Raw genomic sequence first — 22,299 nt, 5'->3', positions numbered from 1 at the left:
CTGGAATACAGTGGCACAATCACAGCTCACTATAGCCTTGACCTCCCAGGCTCAAAGAATCCTCCCATATCAGCCTCTCGAGTAATTGGGGCCACAGGCATGCATCATCATGCTCAGCTAATTTAAATAAAAAATTTTTTTTAGAGTTGGGGTCTCACTATATTGCCCAGACTGGTCTCCATCAAACTCCTGGGCTTGGGTGATCCTCTGGCCTAGGCATCCCAAAGTGCTAGGATTACAGGTGTGAGCCACCATGTCTGGCTTTTCCTCATTTTGAACCTTTTCTGGATAGTTTTGGCACGTCCACCCTGACCCCTTCAAAAAAGGCCTTTAGTAAGATGTCTTGGCTGGTCCGAGTGCAGTGGTGTTTACAAATAATTAGTCACAACCAGTTACAGATGTCTTTGTTCCTTCTCCATCCCCCTGCTTCACTTGGTCAGCCTTGAAAAAAAATTGTTTTCAAAACAAAGGAAGATATCTTCACATCTGTACTAAAAATGGAAATAAATGTCAATTATTTAATTAAAATTTATAGCCAGCCTTCAAAAGAACATGCTAATTTTGCCAAAAAGGATATCTAGGCATTTTCCTGTGAATAAGCCAACTATAAAACCAAGGTGGGGAGTTATTTCTCTTGGAAAACGACATATCACCCAACATTCTTGTGGTACCCAGGAGTATTGTTTTAGTTACTGTATCATGTCCCCAAGTTCGCTTTCTAACCTCTTAAAACCATCCAAGCTACAGCAAAAAAAAAAAAAAAAAAACCATCCAAGCTCCATCTGACATGTGACATACAGGAATAGACAGCCAGCTCCCTCCAGACCCTCCCTCCAGACCTCACTACAGCCCTCTAAACCCTTGGCGGCTGGCATCTTCGTGACAGTCACTCTCTTTCTAGCATGTAAACAGAAAATGCAGCGGGCTGCCACCTTGTGTACAAGACAGGCAACAACATATCACTTCACTGAGAGCATAAGCAGTTTTCTGCCTGCCAAGAGAATCATCTACATATTGACAAAGGAAAGATAGGCGGATTCAAATCCACTTAATACATTAAAATTTATAAAATCAGTCACAATAAAATAAGGAACCATTTCGACTACTGATGCTGGGCCCATGCTTGGCGAAGACATATAACTCTAAGTGCACATATGCAGGACTTGGGTCCCAATCGCGATCTCTGCAGTGATGTGGGTGGGACAACTTTGATGTTGCACTCACTCCTGTGTGTCGTGGTAAATGTGGGAGGAAGCTCAAGTCTTACCTTTTAACGACCAGCTTCAGGGTCTTATGGGACCCCTTCACCAGGCAAATCGCTTCCTGTCTAAACCCTGAGAGATCAATGTCATTGATGCTGACGATCTCGTCTCCAGCCAGTAACTTGTCGACCGCCGCGGCTTTACTGCCCTCTTCAATCTGTAAGAGACAAGCAAGTTCCATGAGCCTTCCATGAGCAGCAATTACAGAGGCAGAGCAGGTCCTCGGAACACAGTGGACATACCTCATGCTTGGTGGGAATGGGGCTCAGGGCACTGACCTTATTACCACTCAGGGGATCAGGGATGTACTATATCCCTTTCCCTGGACACGATTCCTGTTTATCCAGGGAATGGGAAAGCTTAGGAACACACACCACGGAAAGCAGGGGACCTGAAGATACTCATTCATTTTCTAGATTTCCTTAAACCAGACAATAATTTTGGACCATTTTAATTTATTAATTTCTCATGCATTAATCCTGGAACTAGTTAGACTGTTTTTGTAATAGCTTTATGGAAATATAATTCAAATACCATACATTCACTCACAGAAAGCATGGCTTTTAGTATCTTCAGAGCTGTACAACCATCACCACCATCAATGTTAGGCCATTTCCCCGAACCCCGAAAGAAACCTGTGCTCCTTACTACTCAGTTTCCAATCCCTTCAGCCTCTGGCAACCACAAATGTACTTTCTGTGTCCATGAATTTGCCTATCCTAGACAGTTCACATAAATGGAGTCATACAATGTGTGGCCTCTTGGGTCTGGCTTCTCTCACTTAGCACGATGCTTTTAAAGTTCGTCCATGTTGTAGCATGCAGCAGTACTCCATTTCTTTTTATGGCTGAATAACATTCACTTGTATGGACAGACCACATTTTGTTTATTCATCAGTGTCTACTTTCGGCTATTGTGGATGATGCTGTCATGAACATGGGGGTACAGTTTTTGTGTGGACCTATGTTTTCACTTCTTTAGAATACAGACCTAGAAGTGGAATTGCTGGGCCCATGATAACTACATTTAACAACCTGAGGAGTTGCCAGGCCGTTTTCTACAGCAGCTGCACCGTTTCACATTCCCACCATCAGTGTATGAAGGTTCCAATTTCTCCACATCCTTGCTAACACATATCTGTATTGTGTCATAGTCCTAATCAGATTATTACACCATGCTGTGTATGTTAAGATATTCACTACTCAGAAATAAACACAGTATGCTCTCAGTGTGTATTGACTGACTTCCTAACAGCTTGAATCCCATCCATTCTTTAGCTTTTTTTTTTTCTCGAGATAGAGGCTCACTCTGTCATCCAGGCTGGAGTGCAGTGGTGCGATCTCGGCTCACTGCAACCTCTGCCTCCCAGTTCAAGTGATTCTCCTGCCTTAGCCTCTTGAGTAGCTGGGATTACAGGTGCACGCCACCATGCCTGGCTAATTTTTGTATTTTTAGTAGAGATGGGGGATTCACCATGTTGGCCAGGCTGGTCTCAAGCTCCTGACCTTGTGATCCACCTGCCTCAGCCTCCCAGAGTGCTGGGATTGCAGGCATGAGCCACCCACCTGACCTACATTCTATAATTTTTATTAACCTAGATTTTCCTATACAGTAAAATGGAACTCAATAGCAATTCATTTCAGTTAATCTGCCCATTTTCTGGCAAACTGTGGCCACTGAGCCAATCCAGTCAGCTGCTTTCTCTCCCCTTCCCACCCCCCCCCAAAGTTTTAGTGGAATATAGCCACACCCATTGGCTTACATATTGCTACAGGGCAGAATTGAGTCCCTAGGCCCACAAAGCCAAAAATATTTACTACTGGGCTTGTTCCAAAAATGGTTTGCCAACCCTGTTTTACACCAAAAAGCTTTATAAACTGCAAGGGAAACCAGTAAGAAAAAATTACTGGTTACAAGCACATCAGCATACAGCCTTCAAGTTCACTGCTGCCCAGCTGCATGCCTTGGCAACCTGAGAATAACTTCCAAAGGTGAGCCTGAAGCTAATGCCATCCACTCTTGTAGCAGTTGAAAAGCTAGGTGTTTTGGACTCAAGCTTACTTCTTGGGGTGGGTGGCCAGGAGAAGCTAGGTGCTAAGTAACTTACAATGCCTCAATTCTGAAGCTGCAGATTTTCCTGAAATCTCCACCTGCATCTGAGGACAACTGAACTCTTGTGAATAAAGCAATTATTCACTGCTAGTCAATACCATAAACAAAATTTAAAAACCACTCCTAACAAAAATATAGAGCAATTTTTTCAGTCAACAACTGGTTTCAAAAGTTCTGGACGATTTTATCCCGATGTCTTTACAGACTGTAAATAAGCTTCCACCCGCTGACATTGTACACACAGCCAAGGGATAGCAAAATGCAGGCGATACCTGGAGACTGGGTTTCGACATGCCCCAAGAAGGAGTCCAAGGGGCCAGCCAAGAGGCTGGGGATCTGGAGCAGCCCTCACCCCAGGTTTCCGCACAGAGGAAAGAGGATGGATCAGAGATGAAGGGCCCTATCTGTTTCTCTAGGTCACTGCTAAGTGCTGGGGCTGGAATGACTGACACACATCTGTATTTCAATCCTACAAAGCCTAAGTGTTGATGTGGCTGACTTTGCTCATTTCTATTTCCCCCTGAACCAAATAAGGGTATCCAAGCAGGGTGGGGAAGACAGTAAACATAAGGTGTGGATAAGGAGGCAAGTTACAGACATCTGGGGTCCAGGGATTCCAAGGAAACTCTTGGCATCCTAGAGCTGGTCTTCTATTTCAGAGACTTCAGGTCTTTAGTGGCCTTTCTTGCCTGCCAGGAATTCCGCCTTGTTGAAAGATCACAGAAGTTATTTCTATCCATGTGTTATCCATGTATGCCAACTCCAGACCCTAAGAATTCTGGTCTCTTTTTCCTCATTTCCTTGTATTCACAATGGATAACACATCTTACCTGCCATGTGGATGCTATTAATTATGGTCACGAATATAACGCAAAACAAGTCAAATATCAAAAACTCAACTTAAAGCTTTAGAAATAACAAATCAGTTCCTCACAATTTTTAGCTGAAACTGTCTACAACTGACCTCATTCAGAACAAACAATAACCTCTTTCTTCCAAGAGAGAGACCCTCATGACAATGTAAACACACAATTTACCACAAACAGGTAAAAAGATTGGCATTCTGATAGTAGGTATTTCTCCCCTAAACTGCACTTCATGTTACAATGTTGGGAAACTTGCTCCAGAGTAAAGTGGCAAAAGAAAATCATTAATATATGTTTATAGACATTTCGCTCATTTAAGAGACTTCACCACTAATCTCTACGAATATAGATGATTTTTCCCAATTTTAATTCTACTGCCAAAGGAAATATGGTATAAAACTCAGAATCTAATTTATACCTCTAATGAGTTAGAAAAAAAAGCATAGAAAATTACTAAGGGGAAGAATCCAACATTTTAGGTAGTAAAGTAAAGCATAAAAATATTAACCAAAGTAACAGAACTATGAGAATAACAATGCCAGTCACATGCCAATAAAGTATCTTCTTAGAAAGCTAATTTAGCCCGTATTTTCAACTGTCCAAAATGCACTGTTTTTTTTTTGGAGACAAGGTCCCGTTCTGTCACCCAAGCTAGAGCTTAATGGCATGATTACAGGTCACCACAGCCTGCACCTCCCGGTTTCAAGCGATTCTCCCATCTCAGCCTCCCGAATAGCTAGTACTACAGGCACGCACCACTGCACCCAGCTGATTTTTAATTTTTTTGAAGCGATGGAACCCTATGTTGCCCTAGCTGGTCTCGAACTCCTGGGCTCAAGCCATCCACTTGCCTTGGCTTCCCAAAGTGCTGGGGTTACAAACATAAGCAAAAATGCACATTTACAAAGTATAATTCTATCATCATAAATTTCTAAGGACATCAATACACCTACCATGTACTCACAAAAATTAAAACAAAAAACCTTGATACTTTATTCATAATAAATTTGCTTGCATTAAAAAACCACGACGAAAAAACACACCAAATTTCAAATGACAGAACTTTTTTGTTTTTGCCTTTAAACAATTATGAATTCTAGGTGAAAACAACCCAAATGTCCATCAACAAATGAATGGACAAAATATGGTATATACATACACATATAATGGGAATATTATTCAGCCTTAAAAAAGGAGAGAAATTCTGACAGAGGCCAATAACATGGATGAACCTTGAGGACATTATACTTAAATGAAATGAACCAGTCACAAATGGAGAAACACTGTACAATTGAATTGAGGTACCTGAGTCATCAAAATCATAGACACAGGAGTGGAAGGGTGATTACCAGGGGTGGGGAGAGGAGGGAATGCGAAGTTAGTGTTTAATGGGCAGCAGCTGGGGAAGATGGCAAGTTCTGAAAATGGACAGTGGGCATGGTTGGACAACCATGTAAATGTGCTCAACACATCACTGAACGGTACACTGTAAAATAATTAAGAAGGTAAATTCATTTTATATATATTTTACCACAATAAAAAGTTATACGTTCCCCAATAACAAAAAACAAGGGGCCGGGTGCTGTGGCTCACACCTATAATCCCAGCACTTTGGGAGGCCAAGGCAAATGGATTACCTGAGGTCAGGAGTTCAAGACCAGCCTGGACAACATGGTGAAACCCTATCTCTACCAAGAATACAAAAAAAGTTATCTGGGCATGGTGGCACATGCCTGTAATCCCAGCTACTTGAGAGACTGAGGCATGAGAATTGCTTGCTCCTGAGAGGTGGAGGTTGCAGTGAGCTGATATTGTGCCACTGCACTCCAGCCTGGGTGACGGAGTGAGACTCTGTTTCAAAAATTTTTATTTTAAAAATTAAAATAAAAAAATAAAATCAAGGAAACTATTTTCACCCAGTGTAGGAGAGATATATGGTGAGCTTGAAAATTGTGTCTAGGGCTAAGAACAGTGGCTTATAACCGCAATCCCAGCACTTTGTGAGGCCAAGGTGGAAGAATCACTTGAGTCCAGAAGTTCGAGACTAGCCTGGGTAACACAGCAAAAGAAATCCTATCTCTACAAAAAAAAGGTAAAAAATTAGCCAGATAAGGTGGCGCTCAGCTACTCAGGAGGCTAAGGCAGGAGGATCACTGGAGCCCAGAAGGATGAGGTTGCAGTGAGCCATTATCATGCTGCTCCACCCCAGCCTGGGTGACAGAGCGAGACTCTGTCTCAAAAAAATAAAAATAAAAATAAACGAAATTGTGTCCTTCTCACCACAATGATATTTTTGAATTTGAGTATCAGAGGAAACCCTTTAAGAAACCTGAATAACAGCTTGCAGGGTCTTGGGACAGCTTTTACAGGGTGACACAGTTCTGTGTCTGACTCAGTGGTGACTGGGTGGGGTTCTCTCAGAAACGCTGTCACTTGCTCTCCAACTTCACTACAAAGGATAACATGATGTCGTTTCTTCTCATCTGCAAAGATTCCTAAAGCTTCCCCTCCAGATACGAAGACTGCATTCCACAACATCTATCTGCCTTCCCCACCACACTCCACCTACATTTTCTCAGCAGGAATGTGTTTTGCTTTGGGAGATAAACTTTTCATTTTTATCCCGGGCTTTCTTGTCCAGAGAAAGCAGCTCTACATGTTTATGGTGCTATGGGGAAAGTAGCCGGAAAAGCAGCAGCAGCTTTGAAAAGCGCCATTCTATTCTCTTTGCCTCATGGAACTTCTCAAGTTCGGTAGAATTAACTAAGCTTAAAGTTGGTGGACAGCACACCTACAGCTGGCACAAGTTCTCCCAGGATAAAAACAGGGACTGCGGCATCCCTAAGGTGGCACATGCGTGATGGCATCACAATGAGGCTCATGTTGTTATAGTCCCAGGTCTACAAGGTAAGGAAGCACTTGGCACTGCACTGATTAGTGACAACTGCCTAGTGTCTGTGGAGTACCAGAGCCACCAATGAGGCAGTTCTGTCCTGCAGTACTCAGGAAAAGTCTTTCGCCTCACTTGCTCTAACTTCAAAAGTCCCTCTACAAAAAGCCAGGAAGTCAATCACCCCAAATCATGACAATGCCAGCCCAGGTGCCATGCTGTGGGCACCCACAGACCCAAAGCACCAAGTCCACGCACCAGGCCAAACACTGTTGCCAGAGTTATTAACTGATCATCTATACGGAAACTCACTCCTATGGCTCGATGAGAGTTCAACATCTCCTAACGTACAGAATGCCTCATTGTTCTCATGGAAATGTTTTCTCTAGGAACAGCAGGAAAAAAACACAGTTAATCAAAGTTTTTTCTGGAACAAAGTTGTTGATACTTCATTGAAGAGACAATCTGAATCAACTCCCGTGGGGGCGGGGGCATCCTGAGTACAGTGGGGGAGGCAGGCTCACAGTGAAAACAACCGGGGTCCCGGCAGTGGCAGCATGAAGGGGATGTGCCCCTTTGTCTCGGCGTGGAGATAAGAAGGCCTCCAAATAGAAACAGCAACTAGAAAGGCTGGGAAGGCCTTCGGCAGAGGCTTCCCTGTGAAAAAGGGCGTGGAGGGAGGAGGCCTGAGGCATGAATGTGTGTGCAGGGGAGTGTCTGAAGATAGGGTAGCTGAGGGGGAAGAGAGGGAACACACCCCGGAATGGGAATCTGGATGCTCTCCTGCAGGCCGTGGGGGCCGGTGAAGGCAGCTGTGGCAATGGGGGAGTGAGCTCATCGCTACAGCAGCTGCTTCTGGGAGACCTGTCTTATAGTCACACACAAGTGAACTTCTTTGGCAATAAGAATAAAACGACAAGGACAATGGCCCTGATGGGAATTACCCCTACATCTCTGCAGAACCCTTGGGGAAACAAAGGCCCTAGCCAATATCCTCAAAGAAAATCACAGTAGTAATGCACCAACTCCAGAGGCTGGGAAGGAAGCCTGGCCATGTCACCATATTTTGAGGGATATGGAAAATCAGTGACCAGAGATCAAAAGAGAGAAAAAGCAGCTTTTTAAAAAATCCAACATCATATTTCAAGGGCCATGAGTCATATCCGCAATTGATCAATTCTGACCACCTCAACAATGCTTCACCTTCCAGAGAAAATAACTGCACAAGGAAATGCCTTTTGTCCGACGGGGCAAGCACTGAAATCACCTCTCAGTCTGCTGAATTTAACCCTTACCCATTCTAATTGAGCTGAGTGTCTTCAGAAAGGAAACCTGACTCATCCAGAAAGGAGGCACATTGGGAAATAGACGAGAACACCTTGTCCACCTGAAGGTTCTTTGTGAAACAGACGTGTGCTCTACTAACAGGGAAGCCCCTAGAAGATGGAAATCCCCACCCAAATGTGTTGAGACTTAAAAAAAAAAAAAAAAAGAATTCCTGGTGGCTGCTGCGGTCCCAGAGGCTGGGGTGGGAAAGGGAGTTGTAACGCACCCAGATTCACAAGGCTCTCGGCCAGCAGGCACCAGGCACCGCCAAGATGACCAAGGGCAAAGTCAGTTTAGCCCTAGGGGTGGCCAAGGCAGAGCCCAGAGGTCCACCAGGCTGTCGGCTCAACCTGCTTCGGCAAAAGTGGAAATGAAGCCCAAAACGGCAGCAGGAAAGGATAAATCCTCAGGGGAAAAAGAGAAAAGGGGACAGAAAGGGCAAACGAGCTGAAGTGGCTCAGCACGAAGCTGAGACTGACCTGCAGGAAGCAGAGCATAAACGTGAGCAGAGTCCAGGCTCCCAGGAAGCAGGGGAGAAATAAACCTGATGACTACCACACGCTGCTCGAGGTCCCTGTCTCCCTTCTCGTATATGCCAGGGGAATACTTGCAGCAACTGTTTTGTGAACACAAGGTTTTTAGTAGTTCTGTTAACATTTTTAAGGAGAGAAGCCCCACTTCATTCCATTTTTTAAGCATAAACGCTTTTTATTAAAGAGGTGAAATCATTTGTGGGTTGTTTATTGGTATATATTTTATGAGAGGCTTTGACTGTCTTGGTTGCCAGGCTGGGTGGATAGTTTTCATAACCTGCAACACAAAGCATGACTGGCAATTTGGGGTCATGGTCGTACATTTAACATGTCTTGAGCAGCTTAAATTACTTCTACTCACAGGTCTGATTTTTCATTTTTGATACAGGGTCTCACTGTGCCACACAGGCTGGAGTGCAGTGGTGCAATCACAGCTCACGGGAGCCTTGAACTCCCAGGCTCAAGGCAACCTCCTGCCTCAGCCTCCCAAGAAGCTGGGACTACAGGCGTGTGTCACCACACCCAGCTAATTTTTTATTTTTATTTTTTGTAGAGACGAGGTCTCAGCATGTTGCTCACACCGGTCTCAATCTCCAGGCCTCAAGCAAAACTCCTGCCTTGACCTCCTGCTTTGGCCTCCCAAAGTGGGGGTATTATAGGTGTGAGCCCATGGGTTGTCTTTTAGTAGAACCTTTTCGGAAGAAAAAGCACTCCTTGATCCTGGCTCTCCCTATCAGAAAGACATGCACCCTGGAACCCATCTAGTCGTGGCAGTCGGTCTTCCTAATTGCTTTGTTAATGTGCCATGAAAAGCTGAAAACCTGCGTATGCAGTGTTGCTGATGATGGTGAGTGACTGTGACTTCTGATGTGACAGCTCGTCAACATGTGAAGGCACTGGCACTTGGAGAAGGAAACGTAGCCCATCCAGCAAGGCAGCAAGTTGTGAAATATCCTGAGAACATGTCATCTATACTGAAGTTTCGCCCTGAGACAGACTCGTGCTCCTAAAGATGGAAACCACCACCCAAAGCTGGTGAGACTTCAAAAAGTCACAACAATTCCTGGCCTCTTAAGGAAAATCTGCCTCCAAGTTTTTAGCGGGAAAGTTGCTGGAGTATCTGGAAAAAAATCCAACGACACAGCTCTTTAGATTTGCTGTAAGGACATTAAGAACAGGATACAAATTGAAACAGCTCTTATTGACCTTCCAAAGTACCAAGAAATTCTCTATTAGGAAAGAAAAAAATTCCTTCCTTCATAGTTGACAGAAATAGTAAGAAAGCAAGAAAAATGATAAAACAGTCCAAAAAGCTCCTCAGGAGGCTGAGGCGGGATCACCTGAGCCCAGGAGTTGGAGGCTGCAGTGTGCTATGAGCAGCCGTGTGAGGCGCTACCGCACTGCTGTCTGGGTAACATAGCCAGACTCCCATCTCTTAAGAAATACATACCAAATAATAATAAAGAACGCTAACAAAATAAACCAAAAACCCTCCTCATGTGTTTGGAACTAGATGCTCAAGAAGGTATTTAGCCCACAAAGGTCTAATACCTGCTTCATCTAGCCCTAAAATGAGGGCTGGGCTGCGAGAGGCCCCATGGTAAAGAGAGGAGCGAGGATGAGGCATGAGGACAGAACCAGGACGAGGATGTGGCTGCACCAGGTGACAAATCCATGCTAATGGACACACAGAGTAAGGCGGTGGCAAGATAGAAAGCCTACGGCTGGGTCATCAGCAAGGTGAAAAGGGGGCGTTTGGCTCCCAAAAACATGGAGGGAGTCCGTAAGAGATGTCGCCATCAGGAGATCAGGTGATGATCTGGAGACGGCGGAGATGAGTTGGCAGACAGCATTTCTACAGAGCAATGGAAGGCAAGCTGACTGTCCCAGGAGTGGCTGGGAGAAACGGGGAGGGGTGGCATGTGCCCCAGGCAGGTGGGAGCTGCAGACTCAGAATGCAGGCCCACCGTATGGGACCAGAGGAGGAGTGTGTGTTCTGTGGCATGGGGTGATAGTCTTCCTGGAGGGAGGGCAACATAGAGCCCAGAGGTGTGTGCCTCTTCTCCACATATGGCAAAGGTCCTGGGGCCTCAGGACCTGGCCAAGTCCTGACCATCACCGAGCACAGGCCAAGATCCACCTAAGAGATGGTTCATGGAGAGTGACATTCAGGGAGGATTTCTGGAACACCATCGTGTGTCAGAGCAATTTACAATGCAGATCTGAAGACAACCTGTTGCAACACTGCCAGTCAGCGATGCATTGCCTCTGCACCCCAAATGCACCTTCACTGCCCATGTGGTGATCCTGGAGCAGGACCCTGTGGGCGTTTCTCCAGTGCTGGCTGGCACCTGGTGAGCACCATCAGCAGAGGGCGGTAGAGGCACGCGGGCGGTGGAAAGGGCTTGCCTTCATAATTCCAGTGTGCTTTCCTCCCCGACTGCTCCAGTGGGACCTGGCAGTCACGTGGCACACACAGTGGCTCTTGCAGGCAGCTTCCAGTGACTTTTAGAGACAATTCCTTGGTGGCTTTCCACTGAGTCCCACAGACAGTCTGGCCAGCTTCCTAGTGAGCTTCACTGGCATGCTGGGGGCAGCTCCCTGCTCTCCAGCCAGCAATGGCCCTCAGCGACTTTCTCCACTACCCAGTGGACCATCCTCCAACGAGATGCAAATCTCAGCTTTGCAGGGGGTGGGGAGAATATTTCCAAATTCTTCCTTCCTCAGGTACTCTGTGCCCCAGCCCTGGGGGCAGTGACTGCTATATCTGCTATTCCTGTATTCTTTAGAGTTCTCCTTACCTGTAGTAGATATTAGTTAATAATTGGTCCGTAATAGACAATAACCTGTCACAAGTTAAGTTCTTTACATTGGAGGTAAGCAAACTTTTTCACAGAGTCATAATGTAAATATTTTGAGCTCTGCATGCACAGGAACTCTGTGGCAATTGTTCAACCCTGATTTTGTAAACAAAAAAAGCGTAAGCATGGGGGCATGGTGGGATTTGGTCAATGCACCAAATCCCGCTTCCTATGAGGCACTCCTGCTTCAACTACTGTGTGGTTTCTGTCTCCTAACTGGATCCTGGCTGATGCAAATTCCATGACGCAAGTGCAGAGACAGACATGCACAGGAGCCCCCTGGTGGCCGACAGGGAATAATCACATCAGAGGGTGGGGGCACCGAACGTTTCAAAAGATGAGGAGTGATCTGGTCGTCGAGGCCTGCCTCTACCACTTAAGTACACGATTTTGGGTAATCTTCCTATTCTTGGTTTTATCACCCCCAAAACGGTGATAATAGGTGGTTGTCTTACACCCCAGGACAACCAGGACAATCACAGTTACAACTGACCCTGCTGCTGTTATAATTTGTTCATGTCCAAAGTGCCAGTGGGACCTAGGCTAGCTGCTCCACTCTCAGGAGCAGTGACAAACTATCCCTTTTCATTATAACATGAGGAAACCAGAGCTTAAGTGGTAAAGGGAACCCTCTTGACTTATAATACTTAGAGCTATTTAGGTAGAGTAGTTTCTAAGCTCTTTTATGTAAGATTGTCTGAAATAACCCAAAAGCTTAGTTACCCTAGATACTCTTATTGTTTACTTTAAAACTAACTTAAAGTTTCCTTTTCCCCATCTTTAGCTACTAAAGCATTACAGAGAACTTCATAAATGCAGAAAGTTGTAGTTTATAAATGGGCTGTTTTACAAAAGTTTTAGCCTAAGTAGATTATGTGGAAACCAGGCCACATTTCCCTGAAGAAAAGTCATGATTTAAGTGATAGCTACGCTCTCAGGCTAAGATACAAATACCTCTGTAAAATGTGTCACAGTTTAAATCCCGTGTATTTACAATCAAGCAAGGAATCATGAAGGAATGGTACACGTTTCCCCAGCTGGCCCTTTGGAGACTGGGAGTACATCACAGGTCAGGTTTCTAACTTCAAGTATAATGCCAGCCATTTTGGCTAAAATGGGAACTGTGTTTTCCACAATCTCTGTTCATGTATGGTTCTTTGTTAGACTGGATCAAAAGAGGCAGCTGCCCAAGGTTTGAAAGTAGAGGTGACACAGCAGCCACTATCCCATCAGGTCACATCACAGTCATGTGGGGAAAGAAACGGCTGCAGAGGTGTCCAGCAGGCTCCAGCCTGACTTCACACTGTACCCTGCACCGCTTCACATCCCCTTCTTCCCAACTGAGGGGCCTGTGACCCGCCAACAGTGGCCTCAGTCCACTGCTTGGCTCAGACTCGGGAGGGCCATCTTCCCCTGGGGCTGCCAGAGTACATCCTCTCCCTAAGCTGGATGGACGGGTTCTTGGAGGCACTGGGGGTGTGACCAACTGTGCAGGACCCCCCAACTCTCCCTGCAAACCTCTGCCTTGTCCCATGACACTCTCAACCGTTTTAATTATACAGAGTTCAGTAGCATTAACTACAATCACACTGTAACGTAACAGATATCTAGAACTTGCAAAACCGAAACTGTACCCAATGAACAGTCCCCCATTGCTCCTGGCAACCCGAGTTCTATTACTGCCTCTATGAATTCCACTATTCAAGACATGTCACATAGGTGGAACCATACAGTATCTGCCTTGTAGGACTGGCTTATGCCGGCTGACATCATGGACTCAAGGTTCACCCATGTGGCAATAGGTAACAGGATTTCCTTCCATTTTGAGGCTGAGCAATATTCCACTTTGTGTATGCTCTACATTCTCCTCATCCACTCATCTGTCAATGGCCATTTGCGCCGCTCCCTACACCTGCAACCCCTGAATACGGGGTGAATACCAAAGTTGAGATGACTGCCCACAGTGGCTCATGCCTGTAATGCCAGCATTTGGGGAGGTCAAGGTGGGCGGATCATTTGAAGTCAGGAGTTTGAGACCAGCCTGGGTAACATGGTAAAACCCCATAACCATCACTACTAAAAATACAAAAATTAGCCAGGCATGGTGGCACATGCTTGCAATCCCAGCTACTCAGAAGGCTGAGTCAAGAGAATCACTTGAACCCAGGAGGCAAAGGTTGCAGTGAGCCAGAATCACCACTCTACTGCAGCCTGGATGACAGAGTGAGACCCTGTCTTAAAAAAAAGAAAAAAAAAAATGTCATGACTGGGAAAACAAACGGAGTGACCTACAACCCAGCGATGTGCATGTATGTTAACCAAAAGACCCACAGAAGAATGTGCACACCAGGACCATCTGCAAGAGCTAAAAACGGGCTATTTTACCAAATGTCCAATAGATAAAACACGGATAAACAATAGGACACTCCAAACCACGCCCTTTACCTCAGCACTATTGACATTTGGCGCCAGATCATTCTTTGCCGTGAGGGCTGCCCTGGGTATTGCAGGGGCCTCCGCAGCATCCCTGGCCTCCACCCACTAGAAGCCAGTGGCATCCTCCTGCCCCCAGTTGTGACAAACTCAAATGTCTCCAGATGTTGCCACATGTCTTCTGGAGGACAAAATCACCCTCAGGGGAGAACCAATATTCCAGAGAAAGGATGGCATATTAGAAATGGTCACCCATGGCTCACGTGGAACAGAAAAACAAAACCAAGGCACCTCTAAAGTCACGTTTTAACCTCCTGCCCTGTAACACGCATTTACCATGGCAGGAAGCAGGCCACTGCCGGCCTCAAGCAAATCATCCTCTCTCTTTCCTCCAGCAGCAATGCAGAAGAGCAGTTTGATCAGGCGGGGTGGGAGGGGGAGGCCACTGCATTTAATCAAGTCCTACTTACCACCATGCAAAACAAGCCTTGCTGTTCTGGACACCATCCCCACCCTGCCCAAACATCACACACTGCAACAACAGGCCCTTTGTCCTTCTTTCCGAGAGAAAGTGGTCTTTCTTGCCTGCAGGGCTTTGTTTACTGGGTCCCCTCTGGAAACACCACGTACCCCATCGCTGCTGTGCACACACTATGCCCAGCTTGCCTACACTCAGCCCTTAGGACGACACCCTGAATCCCACCGTCTCCACCGAGGGACTCTGTCCATCTCCTGGCCTCTCTGGTGCCTGGGGCACATGGCCAGTCTCTGCTCCTAACCCTGCTGACAGTTACCAGCTTCTCATCTCACAACAAGACTAGTGTCTCCCCGACAACAAAACCCAAATGATATCGGTTTCTTCCTTTCCTATACAAAAGCTGGTCACAATGCAATAGGCAATATTTCTGGAGAGGACGGACAGAGAGGAAAAGAATCATCGAAGATAAGTGAAGTTCTCTCCAAAGCCCTGCTTTCCTCTTAGTACCGTGAGAGGGAAAAACAAAACCTGTACCATATTCCTGGTCTTTCAAGTCCATCTTTGTTGTTGTTGCCGTTGCTGACATGGAGTCTCGCTCTGTCGCCCAGGCTGGAGTGCAGTGGCAAAATCTCAGCTCACTGCAACCTCCGTCTCCCAGGTTCAAGCAATTCTTCCTGCCTCAGCCTCCCAAGTAGCTGAGATTGCAGGCGCCTGCCACCACACCCACCTAATTTTTGTATTTTCAGTAGAGATGAAATTTCACCATGTTGGCCAGGCTGGTCTCAAACTCCTGAACTCAGGTGATCCACCTGTGTCAGCCTCCCAAAATGCTGGGATTACAGGTGTGAGCCACTGCGCCCGGCCTCATGTCCATCTTAGAAGTATCAAGAATTGTCTAGTCAAAGCACCCCCAGCAGGCTTCCAGTCAACCCGGAACACAGACCTACCCAGATTCTCACCCCTTCTCACCAAGCTTTTTTATTTTTATTTTTTTTGAGACAGAGTTTCACATTTGTTGCCTAGGCTGGAGTGCAGTGGCATGGTCTCGGTTCACTGCAACCTCCACCTCCTGGGTTCAAAGCAATTCTTCTGCCTCAGCCTCCTGAGTAGCTGGGGTTATAGGTGCCCACCAACACGCCCAGCTAATTTTTAGTAGAGATGGGGTTTTGCCATGTTGGCCAGGCTGTTCTCGAACTCTTGACCTCAGGTGATCCACCCGCCTTGGCCTCCCAAAGTGCTAAGATTACAGGGGTGAGCTACTGTGTGCAGCCTCGCTGAGCTTTTGAAAGCAAGTCTTCACATCACTGAAGTACCCGCTTGAACAGAGATGACTGGGATACCGTAATCTCGCGGTTTTCCAAGTGAAAGGACTATCTGAAAGAAGTGATGTGCAGTCAAGACACAGGAAAAGGAGCTGCTGGCCACTAGAACAGTGTCGCTGCTTCTCAGAGCGCACAGCTGTGTGCTTCCATGGACATTCCCATGCTGCTGCGGTTTCAAAGACATGGGGCTTGTTCTGTGAGATAATCTAATGCCGCCACCAAGCAACGTCGAGGAGACCTAGAGGGGCTCCGAGCGAGGCTGCTGCACCTGTCCCTGGAGTGAACTCAGAGGGCCCCTCAAGCCTTTGACTTTTTATTGGGTAACATTCAGATGATCTCACCCATCACGAGGGCTAGCTTTCTTTTTTGAGAAACTCTGCAGTGATGTCTTTGTCACAGCCTCGGCAGCAAAGCCTAAGAAGGCAACACAGGGAAAACACAAAGCCCTGGAGTGCACATCCCAGGGCTCGCAGGGCCTGGGAGGGGTTGCCAGTGGAGGGGCATGTACAGAACACATGCCCTCAAGATGCGGTCTACAGCCTCAAGCACTGGGCCTCATGGCAAAGGGGCAGGGTACTCGTTCTGAAGGAGCAGGCACTACCCTGTGTCCGGCATGGGGAAGTGAGCATCCAGGATACACAGATTTTGCAATATGTTTAATGCAGCTAAAAATCTAGAATTTGGGGGGCGGGCTGGGTAACCTCCCTGTGTCCACAAATGTTGGCAACCTTTTTGCTTTTAAAACTAAGTGAAAGCAGGCTGGGCACCTACATGTCCTCTTTCTGCATCTTCAAAGTTGACCTCTCTATCAGGGCTTCATACAAGTCCCATGTTCTACAGGAAGATTGCACCTTTTGGAACTGATGTCGTTCTCTCTACCCCGTTACTAATATCAGAGGATCCCTGGCAGCCTTCAGCCCTGCCCTCCTTAATATCTGAATCCACCACGGAGACTGGAGCAGCCTCGTGCCCCCTTGCAGTGCAGGGTGGCGTGTGCGGTCCCAGTGGACAGGGGAAAAGCAGAAGTCAGCTGCAGGCTTGAAGACAGCCTTTGTCTCTGCAATCAAAGGGACAGAAATGTCTGGTACCACCCTTTCCCTTTTCTTCTGGTCTTAAACAAAGACAGGATGCCTGAGGATGCAGCAGCTGCCATGCATCTGGGAGAGAAAGACCTGAAGAGTCACAGAGGCCAGGAATAGCACAGCCACTTGGCCGGAAGCAGAGGTGCCAGGAGTGGGCTATTCAGGACAACGCTGCATCCCAGGGGCAAACACTCCAGTCCAGGATCCCCAGTGAGGCAGTTAGAAAAATGGAACGACTCTTCCCAGAAAGCACTGACATGTCTCAAGACTCATCATTATAGAAGTTCTGATGATTTTTAGTTCAATGTTTGTAACTTAAAAACCAACACCCGGGCCTGCTGCGGAGGAACGGTTGTTGGTTTCTGGTGGGTTCAGGTCCTCGGCTGGTCGGGACTCCGGTGTTCTGCTTCTTTCCGCCGAGCTGCTGCCTGGTGAAGAGGAAGCCATGGCGCTCCGAGTCACCAGGAACTCGAAAATTAATGCTGAAAATACGACGAAGATCAGTATGGCAGGCGCAAAGCGCGTGCCTATGGCCCCTGCTGCAACCTCCAAGCCCGGACTGAGGCCAAGAACAGCTCTTGGGGACACTGGTAACAAAGTCAGTGAACAGCTATAGGCCAAAATGCCTATGAAAAGGAGGGAAAACCTTCAGCTACTGGAAAAGTTATTGCTAAAAAACTACCAAAACCTCTGGAAAAGGTACCTATGCTGGGGCCAGTGCCGGTGTCCCAGCCAGTGCCAGAGCCAGAACCTGAGCCTGTTAAAAAAGAAAAACTTTCGCCTGAGCCTATTTTGGTTGACACTCCCTCCCTAAGCCCAATGGAAACATCTGGATGTGCCCCTGCAGAAGAAGACCTATGTCAGGCTTTCTCTGATGTAATTCTTGCAGTAAATTATGTGGATGCAGAAGATGGAGTGGATCCAAACCTTTGTAGTGAATATGTGAAAGATATTTATGCTTATCTGAGACAACTTGAGGAAGAGCAAGCAGTCAGACCGAAATACCTACTGGGTCGGGAAGTCACTGGAAACATGAGAGCCATCCTAATTGACTGGCTAGTACAGGTCCAGATGAAATTCAGGTTGTTGCAGGAGACCATGTACATGACTGTCTCCATTATTGATCGGTTCATGCAGAATAATTGTGTGCCCAAGAAGATGCTGCAACTGGTTGGTGTCACTGCCATGTTTATTGCCAGCAAATATGAAGAAATGTACCCTCCAGAAATTGGTGACTTTGCTTTTGTGACTGACAACACTTACACCAAGCCCCAGATCAGACAGATGGAAATGAAGATTCTAAGAGCTTTAAACTTTGGTCTGGGTCGGCCTCTACCTTTGCACTTCCTTCGGAGAGCATCTAAGATTGGAGAGGCTGATGTTGACCAACATACTTTGGCCAAATACCTGATGGAACTAACTATGTTGGACTATGATATGGTGTACTTTCCTCCTTCTCAAATTGCAGCAGGAGCTTTTTGCTTAGCACTGAAAATTCTGGATGATGGTGAATGGACACCAACTCTACAGCATTACCTGTCATACACTGAAGAATCCCTTCTTCCAGTTATGCAGCACCTGGCTAAGAATATAGTCATGGTAAATCAAGGGCTTACAAAGCACATGACTATCAAGAACAAGTATGCTACGTCGAAACATGCTAAGATCAGCACTCTACCACAGCTGAATTCTGCACTAGTTCAAGATTTAGCCAAGGCTGTGGCAAAGGTGTAACTTGTAAACTTGAGTTGGAGTACTATATTTACAAATAAAATTGGCACCATGTGCCATCTGTACATACTACTATTGCATTTACTTACTTTTAATAAAGCTTGTAGCCCCTTTAAAAAAAAAAAACAAAAACCAACACCCAACAGAATAGTTCTAAAGAGCAAAACTTTATTCACTTGTGTAATTAAAATGTGAAACCATTGAGGGGTATAATCTATTAATGTGTCTGAGAAACAAGCAAAGAAAAATGATACTGTCTGGCTGTTTTTATGTGTTTAAGACACAAATTGCATCTGCCCTAAAAATGGGACTACAGGGAGGTAGTTTTTTATTATGCTAAACACACTCCTCATCTCATCAGTGCTATTATTTCTCCATGCTGAACTCTTGTTAGAATCAAACCAAACCAAACCAAAATTCTCTAATTTGTAAGCCTCCTCTGAAAGTACTTAAGATTTATGCCATTCTAATCAAGACAACACTGAACAAAACCCAGAAGCCCTTTGTTGACTTTTTCCAGCAGACAACTCTCAAACGCAAAGCATTTATTTTTCCCAAGTTCATTCAGTTGTGCTAAAAAAAAAAAAAAAAAAAAAAAAGGAAACATTCTTAAGTCTTTAAAAAAATGACTCCCATTCAAAGTAATTAATTCTTCTGAGACAGCAGCACTCAACCTCAGCTAAAGCCGAGCAACTTGGGAAGCTTTTAATGCGTTTTGGTGGGGATGGGGGTGTGCAACCTTCTGCCGGGATGGTGGAATCTGCCCACCTCTGCTTTTTCCAAGTTGAAACTCACAGTAGTCATCCATCTGCCACAGCGCTGAGTTAAGCATGTGCCTAGTTCTTAGTGGGCAAGAGTTTGAAGTGCAAGGCAACGGGGCGACTGACACACCCCATGGTCCGGCAAGTCAAGGATGGGTCCATTACTTCTTCCTAGGACTGGCAGTTCCCACTTTCCTTGGCAAAAAGCCTCAGCTTCAAAGCTGTTTCTGAAACCATAGCAGCTCTGTTTCACTCCACATCCTGTACTGTATTCAGTCCTTTTAGGGAAAAAAATCTGATGCAAAAACAAAAATTTTCTGTTTGGATTAATATGGGAATATTTGTGATTTTTATCGAGTTCAAAAATTGGCGCATCAGCTATTTTCCATGACTGGTTAAAAAAAAAAAATTCTGCCCTTAAATTCTAAAAACAAAGTAAGTGCAGGTAACAGTGACAGATTCTGAGCAGAGCTAAAATGCCTAACACAATGAGAAAAGGTCCTTTCATCGCATCTTGACATTAAGGGTGCCAAGATATGATAGGATGCCTTTTTTTTATAAAGAGTGGACCACTTACACATGTAAATTTTAAAATAACAAAATTTAAAATAGTCACAATTAAAAAGGAAAAGATAAATTTTAATTTTTTGGATCTCCTTTAAAAAGATTCCCTGAAACACGTTGAGACCTATCCGTGCCATTCTTTGATGGGGTTCTGACATGAAACACACTAAGATTACACGTGCCATTTACTCCAAATAAAATCACCAAGGAGGAGGCTGCAACAAGGTCCAACTCCCGTGTTTCTGTTTCTCCTGACCTTATTAACTTAATATAACTCTCCACAGTACAATCCCAATTTAAATATGGTCATCCTATATTGCTCAAACCACTACAGTGGAAGTTCTCAACTCCCTGTCTCCCAGCTGTGATTCCCTCTCTTAAAAACAATTGTAGGATGAGAGGTCAGGGCTATATCAGGGATTCATTCAAGCTGCATGTTCTCCAGGAAGACTGTACCTTTTGGAACTGACGTCTTCCCCTCTCCCTCATTACTAATATCAGAGGATCAAGTATTTCTTTCTCAGTTTTACAGGAAAGCAAACTGAGGGCCATGAAGATCAGTGGGTTGCTGTGACGGTCACTGTGTGTGTGACTTTCACAAGAACAGCAGGGCTGGAATCAGTGAGCACCACAGCTTGAAACAGGAGAAAATGCAAGGTAAAGGGATGGCGACTGTGATCCCTGTCCAGGTGCCTTCAGCAGGTCCATCTCAGCTGGGCTCCTGTCCCTCAACTGTGTGACAAGAGGCTGGAACTAGATGTGGGCTGTGGTCTCCTCCCGCTATCCATCCCAGAGAGCCATCCAGAAACCCTTCCCCTTTATAGACAACGAACCCAAAATGGAAACATGAAGCAATGGCCCGAGAGCCAAAGCCTCTCCTAAACTGGCAATCACATCTTTGAGTGGCATTTCTTCATTATTTTTGTTTTTTGTTCTTTCTTTTCTGAGCGGCATATTTCTTCTTTTATGATGTAACTGCTCACATCCAACATTCATCTGATAAAGCGATTTTTGGCAGAATCTCTAACTTAAATCTAATTATTCCTATTCAAAATGCAATTTAGTTTATAACAATATGCTTTACAATAAAGTTCTCAGGAGGACGCTGGGGTTAAAGAGTGAATCTGTCCTTTGTGCTCTGCGGTATAATACCCACATCCTTGGGTATTTTATCACAGTGCACCTGGTCTCAAGTGTCAACAACATACCTGATTTCACCCTAAAAGCACAAACCAGACTAATGAGCCTTGGGAAAACGCTCTCCAAGAGAGGCTTTCTCTATAAGGCATGGAATTTGGTATCCGTTTTCTAAGATTATCTCTTCTATCCCTTCATCTGGGTGGGGTCACAAGCATGGTTTGCTATGTGAAAATTCATCAATGTCTAAGCTACAATGTGAGCACTTTTCTGTACATAGATCCTCTCTCAAAACATGGTATTACCCTTTGTTATGGGGCTGAATTATGTCTCCCAAAAAGTTATGCTGAAGTCTCACCTCCAGAACTCGTGCGTGTGGCCTTATTTGGAAATAGGATCATTGTAGGTGTAACCAGTGATGATAATGTCATCCTGGATTAGAGGGTCCTAATCCAATGACGGTGTCCACAAAAGACAAGAGAAATTTGGACGCAGATAAACAGGGGAGAACTATGTGGAGATGGAGGCAGGGATTGGCACGATGCATCTGCAAGTCAAGGAATGCCTGGAGTCACAGAAGCAGGATAAGCAAGGAACGATCTTCCCCTAGAGCCTTCAGAAGGAGGCTCTGCAGACACCCTGATCGCAGACTTCTGGCCTCCAGGCCTCTTTACTATGAGAGAATACATTCCTGTTGCTTTAAGTTTTGTGGTAAGTACTGTTATGACAGCCCTATGAAACTGATGTAGCTTCTATTAGCTACAAGAGATGGGCTACCAAGCAAGCACAAAGAATTGCTGGTGTGGCCACTGAACATCCCAGAATGAGACCAGGCTGCCCCAAGCCTCGGTACGCCGAAGAATCTGCAACTGGGTGTTCATCAGCTGCTCACCCACGCCTCTCCTGGAGTCCCAGCAGGTGAATCTGGGGTGCCCGACCCC

The 22,299-nt window shown here is 45.7% G+C and overlaps 1 protein-coding gene and 1 pseudogene across 3 annotated transcripts in view; one reads left to right on the top strand and one right to left on the bottom strand.

The window, feature by feature from the left end:
- The window catches only part of SHROOM2 (shroom family member 2), a 159,702-nt gene that overhangs the window by 75,657 nt on the left and 61,746 nt on the right, over window positions 1-22,299 (bottom strand). For both annotated transcript variants that reach the window (XM_035289205.3, XM_035289206.3), the window contains exon 2: window positions 1,268-1,419. In XM_035289205.3, coding sequence (XP_035145096.3) covers window positions 1,268-1,419 — 152 coding nt within the window. The remainder of the gene's footprint in view (window positions 1-1,267; window positions 1,420-22,299) is intronic.
- Window positions 17,497-18,968, top strand: LOC100388085 (G2/mitotic-specific cyclin-B1 pseudogene; annotated as a pseudogene). Its single transcript, XR_013531719.1, has one exon. The product of XR_013531719.1 is annotated as a G2/mitotic-specific cyclin-B1 pseudogene (transcript).

The sequence above is a fragment of the Callithrix jacchus genome, chromosome X (genome assembly GCF_049354715.1).
Source record: "Callithrix jacchus isolate 240 chromosome X, calJac240_pri, whole genome shotgun sequence".
Taxonomy (NCBI): domain Eukaryota; kingdom Metazoa; phylum Chordata; class Mammalia; order Primates; family Cebidae; genus Callithrix; species Callithrix jacchus.
Note: the sequence above shows the minus strand (reverse complement) of the source record. Positions and strands in the feature narration are given on the sequence as shown.